The 23,650-nt window shown below is 40.4% G+C and overlaps 2 protein-coding genes across 2 annotated transcripts; both read left to right on the forward strand.

Annotated features, from left to right (window-relative positions):
* Nucleotides 1-10,244: 10,244 nt before the first annotated feature.
* On the forward strand, nt 10,245-11,076 carry gngt2b (guanine nucleotide binding protein (G protein), gamma transducing activity polypeptide 2b). The gene is made up of 3 exons (XM_030754735.1): nt 10,245-10,406; nt 10,494-10,582; nt 10,737-11,076. The coding sequence occupies exons 2-3, from the start codon at nt 10,499-10,501 to the stop codon at nt 10,863-10,865; spliced, it is 213 nt and encodes a 70-aa protein (XP_030610595.1). The 5' UTR covers nt 10,245-10,406; nt 10,494-10,498; the 3' UTR covers nt 10,866-11,076.
* Nucleotides 11,077-14,667: 3,591 nt separating this feature from the next.
* Nucleotides 14,668-21,869, forward strand: LOC115798662 (inactive all-trans-retinol 13,14-reductase). The gene is given in 11 exon segments (XM_030755588.1): nt 14,668-14,841; nt 16,063-16,237; nt 17,419-17,668; nt 17,764-17,959; nt 18,226-18,423; nt 18,521-18,640; nt 18,736-18,874; nt 19,531-19,640; nt 20,169-20,335; nt 20,499-20,658; nt 21,630-21,869. Coding segments are annotated over 11 exon segments (1,842 nt in total). The 5' UTR covers nt 14,668-14,684; the 3' UTR covers nt 21,800-21,869.
* Nucleotides 21,870-23,650: the final 1,781 nt, after the last annotated feature.

A 23,650-nucleotide genomic window follows, 5' to 3' on the forward strand; every position in this document is an offset into this window, starting at 1 on the left:
TATCCAACTATGTACCACAGAGGAACATTACAGATCTCACAGAGGAGTGTTTCATTTGAAAGAGTGCTGTGATCAGTGAGTGGAATAAAGGTACACCTTTATAACTGGCTGTCAACACATTATCAATCCAATCCAATTTTATTTATAAAGCGCTTTAAAATCACCCACAGGGTCCAAAGTGCTGTACAATATAACAATAATATACATAAAACAGCTCAATAAAATGCATTAAAATACTTGAAAATTACATTAAAAAAAATACACAGCTCACAGTGTCGATGTTTAATTAGTGTTAGTGTTAAAAGCCAAAGGAAAAAGGTGAGTTTTTAAAAGTGATTTAAAGTGTGCGAGTGATGAGGCCTGTCTAATATGCAGTGGCACATCCTTCCAGAGATTCGGTGCTGCCACTGCAAAGGCCCGGTCCCCTCCGAGCTTAAACCTGGTTTTAGGCACAGTCAGAAGCAGCTGGTCTGCCGACCTGAGTGACCGGGTGGGAATGTAAGTGTGTAGAAGCTCAGAGCGACAGGGTGGGGGAAGACCATTTAGAGATTTAAAAGTAAATAAAAGAATTTTAAAATGGATCCTAAAACGAACAGGCAGCCAGTGAAGTGACGCTAAAACAGGTGAAATGTGCTCATGTTCGCAGGCACCAGTTAAAAGCCGCCCAGCAGCATTCTGCACCAGTTGAAGCGAGCAATAGCGGACCCTCTAAGCCCCATATAACGTGCATTACAGTAATCCAGCCGAGTGGTGACAAAGGCATGGATTACTGTTTCAAAGTCTCGCCTTTGGAGAATTGGCTTTATTTTGGCCAGTTGCCTCAGGTGGAAAAAGCTCGACTTGACCACAGCATTTATGTGGCTATCAAGCTTCATGTCTGGATCTAGTTTAACTCCTAAGTTTGTTATTGTTGGCTTGAGAAACTGTGCCAGAGGACCCAGATCTACCAGAGGGGTCACTGAGTTATTACCAAAAACCATCACCTCTGTTTTTTTCTCATTAAAACTTAGGAAATTTAGAGCCAGCCATGCCTTAATGTCACCTAGGCATTTAAGTAATTGTGCCACTGAGTAGGAGTCTTTCCTTTTAAGTGGCACATATATCTGGCTGTCGTCCGCATAGCAGTGGAAAGAGATACCATATTTTCTAAGTACAGTACTGTACTGTATGTGGCCCAGCGGTAATAGATAAAGAGAGAAAAGGAGTGGGCCTAGCACCGAGCCCTGTGGTACCCCCCACACACAAGTGGAGCCGTGGAGGACACAAATTCACCAAGTCCAACACAAAAACTCTGACTTGACAAGTAAGACTGAAACCAACTCAGGGCTGTGCCCCTGATTCCCGCCCACTGCTCCAGAGAGATCAAAATTTGTATTGAGAGTTGTACTGTATCAATGAAACAATACGATACAACACAACTCTCAGAATTAAAAGATTTGTGCTTCATTAAACCATGACAATCAAATCATTTGCAAAATCTATTACAATTACTTACTCAAGAGTACCGTTTTTGATGCCATCTGGGAGAAACTTCCCTTTGCATTGGTCCCTGTCCAATTTATCTTCTGTCCAATGTCACTGTGGAACATGCGGGAAAGAATGTTCCATGTGATACTTCTTACATCATAAATAAATTCACTTCAGCTGCACAGCCAACACAAATAAATGCCAACACACTTTGTAAATTTATTTACATGTATTTGTCACATTTCATTTTGTAACAATATGAACAATTGATTGGTCATCCTAAATGAGGTAATTCTCTATAAGTCCAGTAGATGGCGCATGTGCGTTATAGAAACTCAGTGTTAACCGATACAGGTAGAAGAAGAAGTTGTCGTGGTTGTTGTGAGCGCAGTTCAGTGTGTACGCCTGTTAGATGAGTGTGCAAACAGCTTAAAAGATAAAGCCCGTTCTCTTCAAGTACCTGTGTGTTTATTGCAGAACCCACAACACAAATGAAACATGGTGTCAGAAGATGGACTTGAGGAGAAACTTCGACATTAACAGCTATTCGGAAAGGATTGACTAAAGACGTCTGATGCTAGTCCGGTGAGAACATAGCGAGCTAAGTCAACCAAGGATTGTTAGCCTGTTTTCTGTGGGAGAAAAAGAGCATAACAAAAAACCAAATATGCAAGCGCTACAACCACCACCCACTCTGCAGCTGACAGGTAATGTGGCTGAGAATTGGAGGAAATTTAAGCAACGCTTTCAGTTGTATTTATCAGCTACTGGTGCCGACAATAAAGCTGCAAAAGTGAAAGCATCAGTGTTTTTACATGTAGTGGGCCACGATGCACTAGAAGTCTATAACAACTTTCAATTTGACACAGAAGATGACAAACTGGACTTGGACAAAATACTACGGAAGTTTGAGGATTACTGTATTCCGAAAAGAAACGTCACGTTTGAGAGGCACAGATTTTTTACATGTGTTCAGAAAACAGGAGAGACAATTGATCAGTATGTAACCGAGTTGAGGAACAGAAGCAAGACGTGTGAATTTGGAGGACTGACAGACGAGTTGATAAAAGACAGGCTTTTTTGCGGAATTCCTGATAACGGTCTATGAGAAAGGCTACTGAGAGAGGAAAAATTGGATCTAGAAAGAGCAATTAATATGTGCAGAGCAGCGGAAACAGTCAAAACGCAAGCAAAAGAACTGGTCGGTGAGAGTTGCAGTGTCGATGCAGTGAGAAGAGAAGTACGAGGAGCAGTCAGGAAGAAAAGCGGAGCTCCCGACGTTAAAAGTGAAACGAAACCAGCACACAGAGACGTGCAAGGAAAAGCATGCAGTCGATGTGGCACGCAGCATCCTCCGAAAAAATGCCCCGCGTATGGTAAAGTGTGCAATAATTGCAACAAAAAGAACCATTATGCAAGGCAATGTAAGAGTCAGGCACAACAGTGCAAAGTGCATACAGTGAATGAGAGTGACTCTGAGGAATTCTATGTTGATGTAGTAACAGAGAACAATACAGACAAGAAAGATTGGACGCTGAACCTACAAGTGAATAACACAAACATTGTGATGAAATTAGACACAGGAGCTCAAGCAAATGTGATTTCAGAGACTGTGTTTAACAAGATCAGACCCAGACCTAAATTACATGCAACAAAAGTGAAAATGAGTGGATATTCCGTAGCAGCAATACCTGTTAAAGGCAGATGCATGGTCAAAGTGACATACAAAGCCAAAGAGCATACACTGGCATTCATAGTAGCGTCCGGGAATGTACAGACCATATTAGGATTAGCTGCTTGTGAGAGACTGAACCTAGTAAAAAGAGTACTAGCAGTGGAAAATACAGATACAGATTATGATGAATTGATGGAAGAGTACAAGGATCTGTTTCAGGGTCTTGGCTGTCTTCCAGGAGAGCACACAATCCAAGTCGACAAGGCAGTGCCACCAGTCATCAATCCATGCCGAAAAGTGCCATTTGCTCTTCAAAAGCCCATGAAGGAAGAATTGGACAGGATGGAAAGGCTGGGAGTGATCGAGAGAATTGATGAACCAACTGACTGGGTGAGTTCCCTGGTCATGGTGAACAAAAAGAATGGCAAGCCTAGAGTGTGCATGGATCCAAGGAATTTGAACAGAGCTATAAAGCGTGAACATTTCAAATTACCCACGAGAGAAGAAATAATGTCACAGTTCGCCAATGCAAAATATTTTAGCAAATTAGATGCGTCTTCCGGATTTTGGCAACTCAACTTGGACGATGCAAGCTCAAAGTTATGCACGTTTAATAGTCCTTTTGGCAGATATCGATTTTTGAGATTACCATTTGGCATAGCCTCAGCGCCTGAAGTATACCATAAGACAATTCATATGATCTATGAGCATCTGGACGGCGTAGACACCTCCATGGATGACATAATTGTGTGGGGAAGTACGAAAGCTGAACATGACAAAAGACTGAAAGGTGTCTTGGAAGCGACAAGAAAAGCGAACCTGAAATTGAACAAAGAGAAATGCCAGCTGGGCATGAAAGAACTGACATTTGTTGGAGACATACTGAGCAGTGAGGGAGTTAGGCCTGATCCCAGAAAAGTGACAGCAATAGAAAACATGTCAAGGCCACAATGCAAGAAGGATGTGCAGAGATTCAATGGAATGATAAACTACATGGGAAAGTTTATACCCAGTCTCTCTGAACGCATGGCACCCTTGAGACAACTAACCGAAAAGAAGACAGAATGGGAGTGGAGTCATGAACATGAAAAAGCATGGAAAGACCTGAAGACACAGTTTACACTTGAACCAGTACTGAGATTCTATGATCCAGCTAAGCCCATCAAGATCTCATCTGATGCATCACAAAGTGGACTAGGAGCTGTTCTTCTACAGCTGTATGATGAATGGCAACCCATTGCATACGCATCACGCTCAATGACAAATGCAGAGACGCGTTATGCGCAAATAGAGAAAGAGCTGTTGAGCATAACCTATGCATGCGAGAGATTTCACCAGTTTGTGTCAGGACAGGAAATAAGTGTGGAAACTGATCATAAACCCCTGATCGCATTGTTTAAAAAACCACTCAACGACTGTCCACTGAGAATCCAGAGAATGATGATTCGCCTTCAACGCTACTCGTTGACAGTGACATATACACCAGGGAAGCTGATGTACACAGCCGACACCTTGTCAAGAGCAGTTGACCCAAAGGAACCGGTGAGCAGTAACATAAATGATGATGTGAATGCTTATGTGGACATGATCACAAGTGCCTTACCTGTTTCTGATGTAAAGATGGAACTGATAAAGACAGAGACAAACACTGATCAAACTTTGAAAAGACTATGTCAAATCATTAAAGATGGGTGGCCCAACACAAAGCAAGATTGTTCACCTGATATCACAGAATACTGGAATTGCAGAGCAGAGTTGTCTGTAGTGCACGATATCATCTACAAGGGCAGCAAGATTGTCATTCCAAAAAGTCTACGACATGACATGCTCAAGAAAATTCATGCAGGGCATCTTGGAATTGAAAAGTGTCGCAAAAGAGCTCGTGAGGTGATGTACTGGCCACAAATAAATCAAGACATTGCAAATGAAGTGTCTCATTGTTCGACATGTCTGAGATATCAACCAAGCAATCCAGCTGAACCACTCAAACCGCACACAGTGCCTGACAGACCATACCAAAAAGTAAGTGCGGACCTGTTTGAATGTGCTGGAAGAGACTACATTGTTGTGACAGATTACTACTCGTTGTATCCGGAGGTTAGTAAACTGAATACTACCACAGCAGAGGCAGTAATAACAGCCATGAAAGCCATCTTTGCGAGACATGGTGTGCCAAGTGAGGTTTTTTCAGATAATGGACCGCAATTTTTCAGTACGAGCTTTAAACGCTTTGCTGAGGAATGGAACTTTGTGCACACAACATCGAGTCCGCATTACCCGCAGTCGAATGGCCTAATTGAAAAGTCTGTTCAGACTGTGAAGAGACTGCTGTACAAAGCCAAGGATAGTGGAACAGACTACTACCAAAGCCTGCTCGTGTACCGCACAACGCCACTGGAGTGTGGTATGTCACCTGCAAGACTCCTCATGGGACGCAGACTAAGGTCAAACCTGCCTATTCAGGAAAGGCTGCTGCAAATAAAGGAGGGAGGAAAGGTGAAGAGACACAAAGAACACAGGAGAGCAAAACAAAAGTTCTACTACGACAGAGGAACACAGAATTTACCTGAACTGCATACTGGCGACAAGGTTAGACTCAAAGACAAAACCAACACATGGTCACAGAAAGCAACAGTCCTGAAGGAAATTCAACCAAGATCATACAACATTCAAACAGAAGATGGCGCAGTACTGAGAAGGAATCGCCGTGACCTCCTGGGGCCAGCAAAAGCAGATCAGCCGTCTGATGAAGCAGCCGAGCAACAACAGCATCCAGAGAATCCATCATCTGAGGCAACAGTTCCGGATCTGAGTCCAGAGCGACCCCTCAAGAGATCTTCAAGGATTATAAGACCACCAGAGAGACTGATTAAACAGATTTAGTATAGTAGTTTAGTCAGGACGTGGTAACATTTTGAAATCTAGATTTACATAGTTTGATGGATTTTCAGATTAAAATAATTAAAGTACAATAGATTAACAGTTAGATTAAAGTAAGTTCATAAGGTCTAACTGTGCATGAGGTATCATTCTAAAAGTATAATACTTTTATTTAAAGAAGGGAGATGCAACAATATGAACAATTGATTGGTCATCCTAAATGAGGTAATTCTCTATAAGACCAGTAGATGGCGCATGTTCGTTATAGAAACTCAGTGTTAACCGATACAGGTAGAAGAAGAAGTTGTCGTGGTTGTTGTGAGACTGCCACGCTGTCCCCCTTTCCAAGTAGGCCTGTAGGCGTGGCTTGAAGAAGGAGTTGGCTCATCTCTTGGTCTGTGTTACATCTGGGTAAGCAGTGGTGGTGATGGAGTTTTTGCAGAAGAAGGAATTGTGTGGATGCTAGCTCCAGTGAAAGGTGGTGGTTGGATAACTGGAGCAGGTGGTTGTAGTGAGCTTCTTACTGCAGCTCTGGCTTTCCTTTTCCGTTGCCAGTTTGTGTGGTTTTTCCTTCTGAGCAGATGCAGCTTTCTGCACTCTCTCTTAACGTCCTCATACTTATCACTACATCGTGTTTATGTACTAAAAGAGAAATTTCCTTGTTACTAAAACTGATTTCTAAAGTATAGTTTCACTAACTCATAATACAAGACATCCTGGAGCGGATAAGAGACGTGTCGTGGCAGTTGTTTGACTTGAAACGACTTTAACCTGCACATTTTGACTTTTTTTCTCAAAATTTTGAATTCATTCTCAAAATGCCCAGTTTTTTTTTTCTAATACTCCTTTGTACTAGTACCAGTGCGGCCAGCTGATAAAGTAAGCCCTACACCCTGGAATGACATGGTCACTATGCTTCATAAAAGACATTTTGTTTGGTGGTTTGTCCACGTCTTATGATTATAAAACATATATTTATGTAAATTATACATGCAATAATAGAGGTGTACACAACACTATTTTTCCAAGAATCTTTTGAAAAAGAAGAAAGTAAAAGATCAAATAGCAGTTTTTATGCTTTGCTCCGAGTATTTACGGATCTGTCAGATTTCCGATATGTGTCCCCCCCAAAAGTAAACTCCTTCCTACGCCCTTGCATAAAAGAATTCAACTTTCTACAGACCTTCTGTACACCATCACGATCACAAGACCTCTGAGTGCACCACGGGTCGACGAGCGCAACGGGTCGACGTGCGCCACGGGTGCGAGGGCCCGATATCACCGCTTCCGGTTTTAATTTCTAAGTTGGATCACATGTTTGTTGTATGTTAGCACGTAGGTTTCTTTTATTCTCTTTTTTCTTAGTTTATGATTAATAAATGGGCCTGATGAAAACTGTTACTGTTCTCCATTCTTTGATATGCAATGAACAAGATGGGCATAACACATAATAATAATACTATAACCCCTTTGGCCCAGGAAAAACCCTCAGTAATTTATATTGGCAGTTTATCAGGCTTCATCGTACCTTAAAGACCTCACAATACCATATTATCCTAACAGAGTACTGCGCTCTCAGACTGCAGGCTTACTTGTGGTTCTTAGAGTTTCTAAAAGTAGAATAATGGGAGGCAGAGCCTTCAGCTATCTGGCCCCTCTCCTATGGAGACAGGTCCCAGTTTGGATTAGGGAGACAGGCGTCCTCTCTAATTTTAAGATTAGGCTTAAAACTATCATTTCTGATAAAGCCTATAGTTTATAGGGCTGGATCATGTGACCCTGAACCATCGCTTAGTTCTGCTGCTATAGGCTCAGACTGCTGCGGGACTTTTCTGTCACAGTATGATGCACTGAGCACTTCTTCTCCGCTCACCTCTTTTCACTCCCCATGTGTTTATATATCAGTGTAATTAAAGTTTCACAGTTACTTCTCTTTAATCTGTGATGTTTTGTCCCGTCTCTCTCTTTTTCCCCCTCGCCCCCCCAGCCGATCACAGCAGAGATGACCCCCCCTCCCTGAGCCTGGTTCTGCTGGAGGTTTCTTCCTGTTTAAAAGGAGTTTTTCCTTCCCACTGTCACCAAGTGCTGCTCATAGGGGTCACTTGATTGTTGGGGTTTTTCTCCAATACTGTACAGTCTTTATTTTCCAGTGTAAAGTGCCTTGTTGTGAATTGATGCTTTATAAATAAACTTGAATTGAATATGTATTTTTTTCTATTTGTTGTGTATAGTACTAAGCCAGAGTAAAGAATTTAAATTTGATTCAGGTTTGATTCAATTAGGATGAATTTTCCGTATTTTATACTTAAATTCCAAATTATAGTTTATGTATTTTGTGTAAAACTGGAATGTAAATTATCAGGTTGTTAAAACCCTTCAAACCCCAGAAAAAAAAAATGCCAGGAGCAGATCTGTGGCCTCAGCTGCAGCCCGCCTCATTAATGAGTATACAAAACAAAAGCCACATTTCAGAAAGAAGTCCCCAAAGCCACTAGTGACAAAAACAAATACCTGTAAATGATGATATTTAGTGTATCTGTTTTATAATGAAAGGGAATTCAAGGCGGAAGACAAAACCACCACCCAGGCCTTCACAGTGTAAAGGAGCGTCTCCACGCTGCTGCTAATCCACAGTGAGGCTAATCTTGAATAGATGAGACTAACCCAGATCCTGAAAATGGCTTAGTGTGAGTCCCCCTGAAGGCTGAGGTTAATTAGCTTTCCATGTCTCTCAGATGAAATGTCAGTTGGAGGTGACGGAAACAAAGTGGTGAAAATGTCATTTTTAAAAACATCAAGATGATTCCAGATTGAGTCATGCCAGCTATATGTTATTGGTTTAAGTGAAATGAATGGTTTTCAGTTAATATTTAACAAGCTATTTTAATGAATTAATAATTCTGTGTGGAGTTTGCATGTTCTCCCCGTGTTTGTAGGTTTTCTCTGGGTACTCCGGGTTCTTCCCACAGTCCAAAAACATGCAGTCAGTGGGGTTACATGTAGGTTAATTGGTGATTCTAAATTACCCACAGGTGTGAATGGTTGTCTGTCTCTCTGTGTTGGCCTGGCGACAGGCTGGTGACCTGTACAGGGTGTACCCTGCCTCTCACCCTATGGCAGCTGAGATAAGCTCCAGCCCCCTGTGAGCCTGAACAGGATAAGCGGAAGAGGATGGATGGATGGATGGATGGATGGATGGATAATAATGTGTTGCCATTAAACAGCTGAAAATGAAAATCACATTTGAACAAAAACACTTTAATGACCAAAATATGAGCCTAAGGCCTACATAATAAATTTCTGCTTCCCTACAGAAGCAGCAAGATGAGAACAAATAATTAGATCCCTCCTCGTCTCATGATAGTGATGATAATGATGATGAAGTAAGACCTCAAGATGAACCCAGTCTCAGCACATATCACATCTTTTGTCACTACTTTAACTGATTTAACACTTATGAGAAGCAAATCAGAGCGATGCACAGATCCAGAGGTGGCACAAAGTGCACACGGTCTTCACTGATGCAGGAGTACAGACACGACTGCGGTAGAAAATGAAGTGTTGATTCAACTTCTTTACTCAAGTAAAAGTGAAAAAGTACAGGTTACTTTCTGCTTGTACCCAAAGGATACAACAAAACGTAACTCTCTGAAGGACATTTCCAAACAGCTGTTTTTTTGCAAAGCTAACATACCGATGTCTTCATGTTCCTTCATGCTGTCACTAACCATACTTTCCTCTGACACAGTCATTTCTTTGCTTTGCACACGTTCATCTCTGTCTTTACATCAATCATGCAGAGAAGCATCGATGATGGATACACCAATAGGATGTGATGAGACTTGGTTTTGTGCTTTTATTTTAATACCCGACCTGAACTTTGTAAATTTTGTTTGTGAAAAAGACCCTCTATAAATAAAAAATAAAAAAGAAGACTCAAACACTGAGACAATAAAATGTATGCTCTAACACAGTTTTTAAAAACAATAGTTTTGTCCTTTGGCTAAAACCTCTTTGGGGTCACCACGAGCTCCTCTGTGCTGGAAAAAACTCTTCTCCTGAACTTGTGTTTGTATGTCTCACTTTCTCCACCGTGGCGTCAGCAAATTGTAAGGATCTGTGTTTCCTTGCCCTCCTCCTTCCTGTTCAGCGGTCATGGCTTCTGATTGTTTAATCTCATCATGAGGGATTGGTGACATCAGGCCCAATCCTGTGCCAACCTCGTCCAATAGCCAGCATCGGGGATCAGCTGGGATGAAGAGCAGTGGGGCAGCACAGATCAGTCAGGGAGCAGAAGCGATCGGACCGCAGTGAGGCACACAGTTGATGAGCTCTTAGGAGCCAGCACATTTCTCTGACTGTTGGGGATCCCGCCATTCAACAGGTAAAGACAGACTCTCCTATCTTTTTTTAAACTGAGGATTTAGAGAAAACTATGACTATTATATCACTTTTTGATTTCTTCTCACAGCCAGGATGGCTCGGGATATGTCAGATAAGGAAATCTTGAAAATGGAGCTAGACCAGTTGAAGAAGGAAGTTAGCACACCTAGGACAGCAGTAAGTGAAGAAACTCTTCTTTTAACAGAATTAGCTGCAACAACAAATCTGATTGTACTAAAACAAAGTGGGAAACATTTAAGGGAGATGTATTTTAAATGCCTTTAATTGCTTCCGTCTTCATACCTGATCTTTGTTTTCCTCTAAATAACAGGTGACCGCAAACTGTACAGACACGATTAACTTTGTGGAGGGACTGGCCCCAAATGATCCGCTGATTAAGGGCGTTCCCGATGACAAGAACCCCTACAAGGGAGACAAGGGCGGCTGCATAATAACATAGCACACAGACATGCGAGGAAAAGTCACTCAGTTTTTTAGAATTGGTTACATTACTGTAATATTCCTGTAGAGTTGTTGTGGATATAATGTAAAGTAAAAAGAAAACTGAAACTTGGATAATTCCATCACTGGATTATGTATGCACCTGTTGATGCAAAAATGTTTGTCTATTTGTAATTAAATCCAAATAGCTGTGCAAAGCTTCAACCTGACTTGGTGGCTCTGATTATTGATATACACCACATTAACATATCTGACTTTTATTGAACTCCTGCTAATATTAAATAGCAATAACCATGTGCTGATTTGTGTCCAACATCTCTGACTGTAAGTCAACACCACCTGTGTGACTGTGCAAAGCAGGGCAAAGTCACAGGAGTGCCGCTACTGCTTAGTCTAATGCTTAATAGGATTTCTTTGCTGTGGCACAATAGGTCACACAGGCCTGTTGACACGGAGCTGCTTCCTGTATCAAAGTCTTTAAGCTGGTTCCACACGTTATCCTGACTTCCATTTTGAGCTCTTCATCCAATTAGTGATGTTTTCAATGCAGGCATCAACAAAAACCCCCTCTCTATTTTAAGATTAGGCTTAAAACTTTCCTTTATGATCAAGCTTATAGTTAGGGCTGGATCAGGTGACCCTGAACCCTCCCTTAGTTGTGCTGTAATAGGTCTACGCTGCTGAGGGGTTCCCATGATGCACTGTTTCTTTTATTCACTTCTTTGTACTCTGTTTATACTTCACTCTGTATTTAATCACTAGTTATTAATCTCTGTCTCTCCCCTCAGCCCCCCCTCAGCAGATGACTGCCCCTCCCTGAGCCTGGTTCTGCTGGAGGTTTCTTCCTGTTAAAGGGAGTTTTTCCTTCCCACTGTCACCAAGTGCTGCTCATAGGGGGTCGTTTTGACTGTTGGGTTTTCTCTGTATTATTGTAGGGTCTTTACCCACAATATAAAGCACCTTGAGGCGACTGTTTATTGTGATTTTGAGCTATATAAATAAAACTGAATTGAAAATTTATTAAAACTGCTCAACACAACTTTGAATGCTTTTTTTTCAAAACAGCAATAATACAAAAGAGACATGCTGGAGCTGCTGCGGACAGAAATAGATGGCTTCTTAGTGCAATAAAATAAAAGCAACACCACAGAACAACATAGCTTGGAAAAGTAAAAATTAAACCAAAGAAGGCCCTCAGTTAAATAGAAAATATAAAAAAAGTGAAGAGCTCAACATGATGCAATAATAAAGAGCTTAAATCTACAGAGCTTGTTAGACAAAGTGTTCAGCTAACTGTCCAGTAGTACAGTAAGTGGTGCAGATGTTGGTCAGGGTCCATTCATTATCCGCAGCCATTCACCACACACACAAATCACAAAAGCTCATTCTGCAGCACAAAATCCAGATCCTACTCCGAAATCTGATCTACACTGCCCTACATGCCTTATATTGACTATATCAATATCTGGATTGTAAAGTACAGAAGTGGAGCACTGCCAGCAAACATTAAATCAATAGATATCATTACCATATAATGTGTGACTGACCTATTTAACAGTAAAAATCACAGCAGCTACATTCGTCTTTTATATGCAGTCTATGGGTAACCATCACGTAACTCATGGCATGTCACCCCATTTGACTGGATTGGTAACTAAAGCATGAGCTCAGGCAGTATGTCTAAACAAAAGAAAAGGGTGAGGCGTGTATGAGTCAGCTGTGGGGACCTTCAGCTTGAGGTAGAGTCTTCACCAGAGTCTGAAGAGAGCCAATGCTCCAGGATCTGGGGAGAACTGCAGACTTCTTAAGTACTTCATATAATATCCATCTGCCACTCGTCCACCCGCTCAGGTGGCAGCTGACAGTGAGCATGATGCAGGGGAAACTCTGTCCACTGTGAAGTTTCCACAGAGAAGACCATCATTTTAGAGCCAGCCATTATTCTAACAGGCACATCATTCAACAGCAGGTGAAACACCAGAGCACCAGCTGGTCAGGGTTTGTCTTAGTTATCACACACTGTGCTGCCTTATTATGTTCAATATCCATCCATCCATCCATCCATTTCAATTCTGAGAAGAAGAGAAGAAAGAGCTTTTATTTGTCACATACATTTTACATGCAGTGAAATTCATTCTCTGCATTTAACCCATCACACACATGGAGTATATAGTACACACAGCACAGCATGGAGCAGGGGGCAGCCAAAGGGCGCCCGGGGAGCAACCTGGGGGGGTGGGCTTGCTCAGGGACCCACAGTGATGCCAGCCCGAGGATTTGAACCAGGGTCCTCTCAGTGACGAACCCTCTTCTTCTCCCCTAGGCCATCACTCCAATTCAATTCAATTTTATTTATATAGCGCCAAATCACAACAAACTGTCGCCTCAAGGCGCTTTGTATTGTGGGTAAAGACCCTACAATAATATGGATCCATCCATCCATCCATCCATCCTCTCCTGCTTATACATTCAAAATAATAATTGAACCATTTGAGTAGTTATCTATAATTTTATTATGGTATATGTTACTAAACTTACCTGTATTTCTAATGCTGAGACATTTCTTAATATCTGAGTCAGAACTGTGAAGACATAAACCTGGACACATGATATGAAGTCTAATACAACTCATCCATGCTGTATTATCTTAATTGCCTTATCAGATTAGAGCAATCATGAATAGCTGTGATGTATGCGGGCTTTCCTGTGAGTGCTTTGGTATGCAGTAACAAAATGTACCGTTACCTTTAAATTACCACCTGTTTGGAAATCTGAAAGAAACTGAAATACGCACACCCAGGTGAGTTTTATATACCGTTGTTGAACCTTTGAACTGACTCTTTGTTTTACCCCAACACTCCTGCTCATGGCTACAGGCACACCAAGGGTCGAGCATTAAACAAAGGCGTGAAGATGTGATGTTATTTCCGCGTGTATCCACCTTAAGCTTTGCACTGATGTTAGATTTCTGTCTCAATTTCAGATTCCCATTGGCCAACATAGCAGCTTGTTGCTTCATTGTGTTTCATGCTATCTATGGCTGTAGATTAAATGTGCAGCTCAAAGTCGACTGAACGAACGTTTAACTTGAGTGCAAAGTTCATCAGTGGATTACGTAATGTGACAGTGTGTAAAGAAAACTACATCAACTAATAATGCATATGTAGCCTCTCAAGAGAACGGTGCAGGCACAGCAGGCCTACCTTCAGCTTATTACACTAAATTTCTTTTATCTTCAAGATGTCTGACTTTTAAATTCAGCGGGTCCAAACTTGGTGAAGCAATGTAGCTCAGATGGACTGTTGTACAAACATAAAACTGGACATGAAGTCCAAGAAGACTTCAATAAAATGTTATCTAAATTGTCTTATCAGATAGGAGCAATTATAACTGTCTGTATCCAGATTTCTTGGGAGCTCGCTGACCTACGATACTCAACAAAATGGGTTATTATAATTAGCGTTTATTCTGTAAAACAATTAGCATTCAGATTCCATACACAGCTGTGTTCTTAACATTTAACAAATGAATACAGACTCATTCAAAAATTTTTTGATGTTTTTGTCTGTGCGCTAAATGAGGACTCAGCAAAACTGGAACTAGACATCATCATTATTATAATCTGTCACTTTTATCATTTATCTCTTATCTTTACTGCTTGTCATAACACGAATACTACATATCAGTCTCTTGCCCCTCTTCCTCAGACCTTTGGTATTCAGCACAATAAAAAGTGCCTCATGAAGGAGCGACTGTTTAGATCGCTGCTGCGTAAACCCTGCTGCACACCAGAAGCCGGGACTCGACTGTCTCTGAGATGTGGCTCTTGATTCTCTTAGTGTGGCTGGTGATATGTGCAGGTGGCTCATACTGGTACCTGTTCAGGAAACCAAGCCCCTTCTCGCTCGACTCACTGAGACCACCTGGACCGCGGGAGTTTGATCAGAAGAAGCGCGACAAGGTCATCAAGCAAGGTAAAATTATTGCAGATGAAGAGTCGCATGCAGCATCAGAATAAAGTGGTGATTCATTCATAGTCAGCCCAGCCTGGAGACTCTGAGGGAACATCATGAAACCATACATAATCATATACAAATTTAGATTTTTATTATATCAATTCATAATATTGTGGCATAACTTAAAAAATCAGTGAACAGTTCTCACGGGAAGAATGAATGAAATATGAATAACTATATATTAGAATATATATTAGAATAGAATAGAATAGAATAGAATAGAATAGAATGCCTTTATTGTCATTATACAGGGTGTACAATGGGATTATATCCATCTTATACCTATATTTTTACAGTTACACCAGAATCAACAAAGCAAACAAAAACAAACAAACAAAACAGTCCATTATAATAAACCAATTAATGAATATAATTAAATGAATTATGTAAAGATTATTTGCCCTGTGACAGACCGGCAGCATGTTCAGAGTGTGCCTCTCAGCCTGTGACATTCTTAAAATACAGACGTATGTTCGTATTGTCCAAAACCAACACGATATCAATGATTCTGCTCTGTGAATAATATTAAAATGTTCATTTTACAATAATTATACCTCTGCTTGTTGGTACACAGCAAACAAACAAGTTCATTAGTGTTTCGGTGGTCAGGCTGTTTCCAGTTTATGCTAAACTAGTGTGTTAGATACTCTCCCTCCAAATACAGCACACAGCTTCAGTACATTAAGTTTTGTAACAGCTTTTGCACCACATGCACACATTTTGCCATTTTTATCATTCCTTGATATTAATGAGTCTCTCGGAGAGTTCATTTTCAAGAGATGTCTCCCTTCCCCCCCACCGTGAACATCCATGAGCATAATGAGCAGACATAAACACAGGCTTAAAATTATATGGAGACTTTTGGAGTGAATTTGCTGTAGTCATAACTGCTGATAAGGTTATCTAAATAAATTCAAACATGAGAAAACAATCAGTAAATACAGTGACTGCTTTTCATGTGTCTTTCATCCTGATTGCTTTTATTGCCAATGGGAAAACACAGACACAAGCACCTATTCAGTGTTTATGACCAGATGTGTGCAGCACAACCTTCAATCTGTATTATGCAACATAGATTTATGCAATACATTTTGGTCATGATAACATTTATCACGCACCTTTATGATAACAGTGTAAATCAGAATAAATTTTACTGGGTTAACGCCGGCTTCTCTGCAGGTTTCAGTGTTGACAATGTTCCCGAGAACCTGGATGTGATCGTCATTGGCAGCGGTATTGGTGGACTGACGGCTGGAGCCACGCTGGCCAAAGCAGGAAAGAAAGTGCTGGTGCTGGAGCAACATGACCAGGCTGGAGGCTGCTGCCACACTTTTATAGAGAAAGGCTTGAGTTGATGTTGGTAAGGCGTCTCATATCTAATTTCTCTTTTTAAGGTTACTAAATAATTAGTATGAGCTTTATGTTAGGTTTCCCACTTTCAGGGGCACACAAACCCAGATTCAGCATGTGATCAAAAGCAGGAAGTAATGTTTTTGCAATTAAAATTTACCAAGCTCAAGGCAAGTGATTAGAGCCCAAACACAGTAAGGTTACTGTTACAGTTATAAATCAAAGCAGGAAAGCACATTTAACTTTGAGACGCTGCCAATCAAAGAAACTGGTTTCATTCATTTTCTGCTGATAAATCTCCCCAATAGACTACATTTTTTAATCATCAGCTGATATTCTCAAGCCAATTTATAGTTTGTTTTCCTGTTAATCTATTGATACAAAATACATTTCACTGTGCATTGTACTGTGTATAACTGTGCATGTGACAAATAAACACTATCTTAATCTTAATCAATAATCTATCAATATTATCATTATTATAAAAAAGTAAAAATGTGCCAAATCAAACATGTGGAGCTATCCACTGTGATTAGTATCCAAAAGAAGCTTTATCAGACTTTTGTGAAACTGAATTTGCCTTGCTGTACTTTCACATTCAGCAGACATCTCCAGTAATGATGCTTGCAGCTTCACTCTCTCTGACATGAATGTGCATGTGTGGAGCGGCTGCATCGCTTCATTATGTCCTCCAAACAAGAGAAAACGATGAGGGGCTCCGAATGTTAAATGGAGCTTAATGTAACTGTGTTAGCAGAGATGCTAGTGTATCACTTATTTGCAGGGTATGCTAATCTATGGCAAGTTTATTTTTATCTCACCTTTCAAACACTACAGTCATTCAAGGTGCTGTAAAATATTAAAACCACAAATAAAAAGCAAAAAAGGAGGAGAGGCAGGCAACCCATTTAATACATATAAAACAAAAACAAACTGATATCCACAAGCTCATGTTCACTACAGACAACATGCATGTCAGCATCATGCCTATGACTGGACAATAGCAGCTGGTAATCCTGGTCAAGCCAAATCTGTCAGGGTGCAATTCTGCCCCAGTAACCTCTAACAGAGAAGCATGCTTCAAGACATCATTCTGAACAGTTAAGAAAGTGCCGATGAAGGCATGCCATCATGTTTCTAACAAAAATCCTGCAGTCCTCCAAATCCTTCTTTTTCTCTTCCTACATCTCCAGGGCTGCACTACATCGGTCAGCTCCATGAGAACAGCCTGCTACGTATCGCCTTTGACCAGATCTCAGAGGGCCAGCTGGAGTTTCACCAGCTCGATCAACACTTTGACACCGTCAAGATCGGCCTGGGCAACGAGAAACGAGAGTACACCATCTTCTCTGGGAAAACTCAGATGAAAGCTCACCTGATGAAGCAATTTCCTGATGAAAAAGAAGCCATTGAGAAGTTCTTTAAAATCATGAAGGTGCTGCTGTTTATCATTTACACATATTTCAGTCTCATCTGTCTGACAGAAGCTATAAAAATCTAACCTTACGAACTTCCCTGGTTCTCCAACAGATCTCAGCTGAGAAGACGCACTATCTGGCAACTCTGAAGCTGATCCCACAGTGGGTGTCTTTATTCCTGCTGAAGTCAGGCATGGCAGACCTCATCTCTCCAGTTTTCCGCCTCTCTGGCACATGTGCAACAGATTTTGTGAACACCTTGACCAGCAACAAGGATCTCCAAATCATCTTTTCTTACTTTTTCTACGGTGTGTACTCAAAAAGATCACCACAGCACAAAACACGCTCCAGCCAAATTACAACAGACACACTGCTTTGTACACATACTTGAAATCACTGCATTATGAACTGAACAATGACTTGTAACGTTAAACATTGGATGGAAGCTTTAAAATGATGGAGATGGTTTACATCCACATCAGGTAAAACTGTAACAACTGCAACTGTGGAGTATAAGCAAGTTTAAAAAGATAAAGAAACAACGTAACAAAACACTTATTCCATGTTCATTTAGGTGTACCTCCAAAAGACTCCAGCATCCTGATCAATGCCCTCCTGATTCATCACTACAAACGAGGAGCCTACTACCCTAAAGGTGGCGGCAGTGAGATCCCGTTCCACATCATCCGTACCATTCAGAAATATGGAGGAAGCTGCCTGGTGAGAGCCCCCGTCTCCCAGATCCTGGTTAATGAACAGGGAGCTGCTTATGGTGAGAAATGAATCCAGTCCATTTTTTAATCAGTGAAAGGCTGGTAGGATATAGAATATTGTCAAGCAACGATTATATTATTTTGTGTATGTGGCAGGTGTAAAGGTCAAGAAAGGTCAAAAGGAAGTGGAAATCCATGCACCTGTGGTTGTTTCAGACTGTGGCATCTTCACCACATTCCAGAAACTTCTACCCCTTGAGATTCAAGCCAAACCAGGTGAGAAACTTCACTTATCCTGAGGTAAAGCTGGCCAGGGCGACAACTGCAGGTGAGGACAATGCAGGGCAATAATTTATGTTTCTATATTTCAGACGTTCAGGAGCGACTGAAGATGATGAAACACGGCAGAGGGTCATTATTGGTCTTCTCTGGCTTTGATGGAACTGAAGAGGAACTGGGCCTCGTTTCCACCAACTTCTGGCTGTTCAAGGACAATGATATGGACAAGTCGTGAGTACAAAGAAGACAGAGGCAGCATTAAATCAACCACAAGGGGGCGTTAGAGTGTAAGGAAAACACCTGAAAAGCTCCTCTGCACAAGCCCGTCTCCAGGGTCACACATTTTTACAGACCGAGCCACACTTCCAAACAAAGAAAAACACGACAGCTAAAAATGTACTGAACTTTTTACATAAAGAAACATACTATATATGCTTTATGCTGTTACTTTTTCAGTTATAGGTCCTTTCTTGTTTTCCTAGATTGATCTTAAAGATCTATTTAATATACAGCTTATAGCTAAATAGCTTATAGCTGTGATTTGTTCTTTTCTCTTCTTTCTTTTCACCTCCCAACCAGTCACAGCCAAGCTGTCCGTCTCTGAGGCTTGTTCTTCTGGAGGCTCCTTCTCACTGATGCTGGGAAGGAAAAACTTCTTGCTGATGGGTGTGTGTGTGTGTGTGTGTGTGTGTGTGTGTGTGTTGTTGTGTGTGTGTGTGTGTGTCTTAATTGGTGGGGGTTTTTCACCAACACTTTACCTTACAGTACACAGCACCTTGTTGTTGTGAGGTTGTGCTGTATAAATATAAAAATATGGCCACACAGCCAGTAAAGCTCAGATTTCTCTGTCTGGGCGATTGTTGTTTGCATTTTTATTTATTTTGTAGGATGGATGACTTCTTTGCATTGAGCAAAGAGCAAGCACCTGATAATGTCCCCATGATGTTCATCACAGTGCCGTCTTCTAAAGATCCAGAAGCAAAGATAAGACATCCTGGTACATACAATAATAACTGTTACCCCTTTTTCTACAGTTTCCAGTGGAAATGTATTTTAAAAGAAAAGGTATGTAAATAGGGTTGAGACCTAATAAAATATATTTTAAAGGAATATTATTTTACCTCATGCTCTCTAGACTCTACTAGAGGAGCTTTGCATGATTCACCAGGCCTTGGTGCTGCCATTCAGTCTATTAGCTCCCTTCACCCTCCCTTTAAGTTAGCTTTCTTTTGATTGGCTGACTGGATGACTATATAAGGATATCCCCTCTGTTTGATACTACACAAAGCCAAGAGGGGAAAAAATGGGAGAAACTGAGCATTGAGAGCAGACTGAAGCCTGAGCTTTAGATCACATGGCTTACATGAACATATGCTGACCTCAGAATTTGCCCAGTTTAATGAGCATCCACCTTTGTAACAGTATATATCTTTAAAGATGCACTCCTACAAAAAATAAATCCTTTTGCATGTTTCATATGATCCAACACAAATGAACTGCAGTGACTTGCTGTTCATTCCTACAGGAAAATCCTGCATGACAATACTCATTATGGTTAACTATGAATGGTTTGAAGAATGGAAGGACACTACTGTGCGCAAAAGGGGTGACGAATACTTCAACTACAAAATGAGATTTGCTAAGAACCTCTTTGACTGGGCCTGCACCGTCTTCCCTAAAATTAAAGACAAGGTAGGATCTGTCATGTTTAGATGTGATTCTGCTGTAAGTCAAAACGAACTAAAAATGCTGCAACAAAGAAACAAGTCAAAAGGCATTGATTAATGTATACATGCTCATTGTTCAACACCAGATGGGAATGGCTTTGTGAAATCTGCATGTGTTGTTTTTCCAGTTGGTTTTCCAGGATGTGGCGACGCCACTGACCAACATGCACTACCTGGGTTCTCAGCGTGGAGCTATGTACTCCTCTGAGCACAACCTGGCACGTTTCCACGCTGAGGCTGTGGCCAAAAACAGGTGCAATACCCCCATCAAAAACCTCTACATCTCAGGTATGAAAATTTGGATTTCATGCTGAAATTGAAGAATACGTCTTTGTGATCTGAGTGATTGGTGGTTTGAAATCAATCAGGCTTTAGGACAGCGCGCAGCACTGTGACAGCAGCAGGGGAAGATGTTTCCAGTAACTGATGACTAGCAGTATTGTATTAGTTTATTTTTTCTAAGGTTATATATCTGTCATCAAATTATTTTGAATCACCTAAACATCAAACCAGTTTTTATTGGTTTAATAATTTGCTTTATAAGCATTAACAGGGTTTTAATGTATCACCGCTTTTCATTTTCATAAATGACTCAGACGTAAAAGTTAGAAACAGAAACACAGAGTTGTGTGTTTATTTATTTATTGCAGGATGATATTTATACACAAAAGTGTTGCCTAAATGAATAAAAATAAATACTTGTAGATTTACATGTTGTACATTAAACTTAAACTGATCTTAAATTATTGCTGAACTGTTTTCTAGAACAATAAAACTTGATTTAAACTGTAGGAAATATTACATTTATTGTCACAGCAATGGAAAGAATATGCTCTTAAGCTTACTTAGGTTCAATAACCAGCTGTTCTTTAGGAAAAACAAACTGCACTTAGTCCAAAGACTATTTGCTCCTTAAAAATCATCATCTTATGGGAAATTGGCTTTTGAATACATAAGTGTGACGATCTGCATAAGCCTGTAAAATTAGACGAGATAATCCCTTTTTAAAATCCCTTTTGGTGGACATTGAGCAGCGTGGGCTGTTACTGTATTGTCATCAGGGCTTCCTCGCACTCAGTGGTTCTGCCTGTTTAAATAAAGGTTGAGGAGGAAGTGGGAGTTTTGTAATGACTAAGATAATGCTTTAAATATGACAGCTTCCTTTCAGTGTAACTATTAATATCAAACAACTCCCCTTTTGCTGGTTGACTGTATCGATGCGATTATTGAACACACCCGTTTGAATCTGTGTGCTCTAGGCCAAGATGTGTTCAGCTGTGGGATAGCTGGTGCTCTGCATGGTGGGCTCCTCTGTGCCTCTGCAGTGCTGGATCACATTGTCTACATCGATTTGCTCATCCTCAAGAAGAAGCTGAAGAGGAGGAAAGCCAGAGAACTGGCCCAGCTGGCTAAGAAGAAACTGCAGTGAGAGGGCTCTCTACTTCCCCTGCAGGACTATAATGGAACTGCAGAAGTCGGTTACAACAGGACCCTTGATTAGTGCGGGAAGTTCATAGGAACACCTTCTTCCTTACATCATTCTGATGATCAGTTCTACATTATAGCGCACTTATTATATAGATAGGATGTCCTGTTTTTATGAATGGAAATAATGCAATTGCAATGGAACCTATGATAAATATTTAAAATATAACAACCAAAATTGTTTTTTATTCTTCTGTTTTGTGAGCTCAAAACTGTTATAACTGTGTCTTAACCAGCATACTGGGTCACTCATAAAAAGCAACAAGTTTTGTATAATTTGTCACACTTCAGTATCCAGTTCTCACTTTGTCTGGTTTTTATATATATGCAAATCACAAATGATCTAAACACAACAATATATTTAAAAATTATAACAGCACTGGGAATAATAATCTATCAGGTATTAACAGATGTTTTTAGCTTTGGTTGCTGTGCTGTAAGTAAACAAGTCTGATATAAACGAGTTAATTAAACAGGATTTTTTTTTTTACAAAACTGCAGTGTTATAATATTTCAGCTGATATTCTTTGGGGGTGGGGGTTTTTGGTGGAGCTGCTGATGTTGGGCCACTTTGGGGTTTTTTTCAGTGTTTCCAAATATTAACAATGTAGTCTTAATAAGGGAGGCACAGGTCACAATACAGCATTTATTCTCACACTACACAGTATAAATCAGCTGTACCACTACTCACTGCACCACCTACTGTAACTTAATCATTTGTGTGAGATATATATGTATATATATTCTTACTTTTTCATGTGGACATAAAGACAAAGACAAGGTATGTTTTTTATTGGCTAATCTACAGGTCCATGTTACATCCCATTGATCTGCTTTTGTACTTCACAGTGTATAATGTGATCTTTAACTTAGATTACACAAAAAAACCTTATGGAATAATTTGAATAAAAGCTTCTGGCTGACACTAAGACCTAATTTTAAAGTCAGCTAAATGCTGCTGAATATATATATATATATATATATATATATATATATATATATATATATATATATATATATATATATATATATATATATATATATATATATATATATATATATATATATATATATATATATATATATATATATATATATATATATATACTGACAGGGACTAGAAAGAGAGAGCAGATTTCTCCCATATTGGCTTCTCTTCATTGGCTCCCTGTTAAATCTAGAATAGAATTTAAAATCCTTCTCCTCACCTACAAGGTCTTGAATAATCAGGCCCCATCTTATCTCAAAGACCTCATAGTACCACATCACCCCAACAGAGCACTTCACTCTCAGACTGCTGGCTTACTTGTGGTTCCTAGGATACTTAAGAGTAGAATGGGAGGCAGAGCCTTCAGCTTTCAGGCCCTCTTCTGTGAACCAGCTTCCAGCTTGGATTCAGGAGACAGACACCCTCTCTATTTTTAAGATTAGGCTTAAAACTTTCCTTTATGATAAAGCTTATAGTTAGGGCTGGATCAGGTGACCCTGAACCCTCCCTTAGTTATGCTGCTATAGGCCTAGGCTGCTGGGGGGTTCACATAATGCACTGTTTCGTCTCATTCACCTTATTTACTTTGTTTATACTTCACTCTGCATTTAATCATTAATTGTTATTAATCTCTGTCTCTCTCCCCCCTCAGCAGATGACCCCCCCTCCCTGTTAAAGGGAGTTTTTCCTTCCCACTGTCACCAAGTGCTGCTCATAGGGGGTCGTTTGGACTGTTGGGTTTTCTCTGTATTATTGTAGGGTCTTTACCCACAATACAAAGCGCCTTGAGGCGACTGTTTGTTGTGA

This window comes from Archocentrus centrarchus, chromosome 19, assembly GCF_007364275.1.
Source record: "Archocentrus centrarchus isolate MPI-CPG fArcCen1 chromosome 19, fArcCen1, whole genome shotgun sequence".
Classification (NCBI taxonomy): Eukaryota; Metazoa; Chordata; class Actinopteri; order Cichliformes; family Cichlidae; genus Archocentrus; species Archocentrus centrarchus.

Coding starts and splice junctions, on each gene's coding strand:
- gngt2b (XM_030754735.1), top strand. CDS start 10,499: ATGGCTCGGGATATGTCAGATAAGGAAATCTTGAAAATGGAGCTAGAC. Junction 10,583..10,736: donor TTAGCACACCTAGGACAGCA/GTAAGTGAAGAA, acceptor TCTAAATAACAG/GTGACCGCAAACTGTACAGA.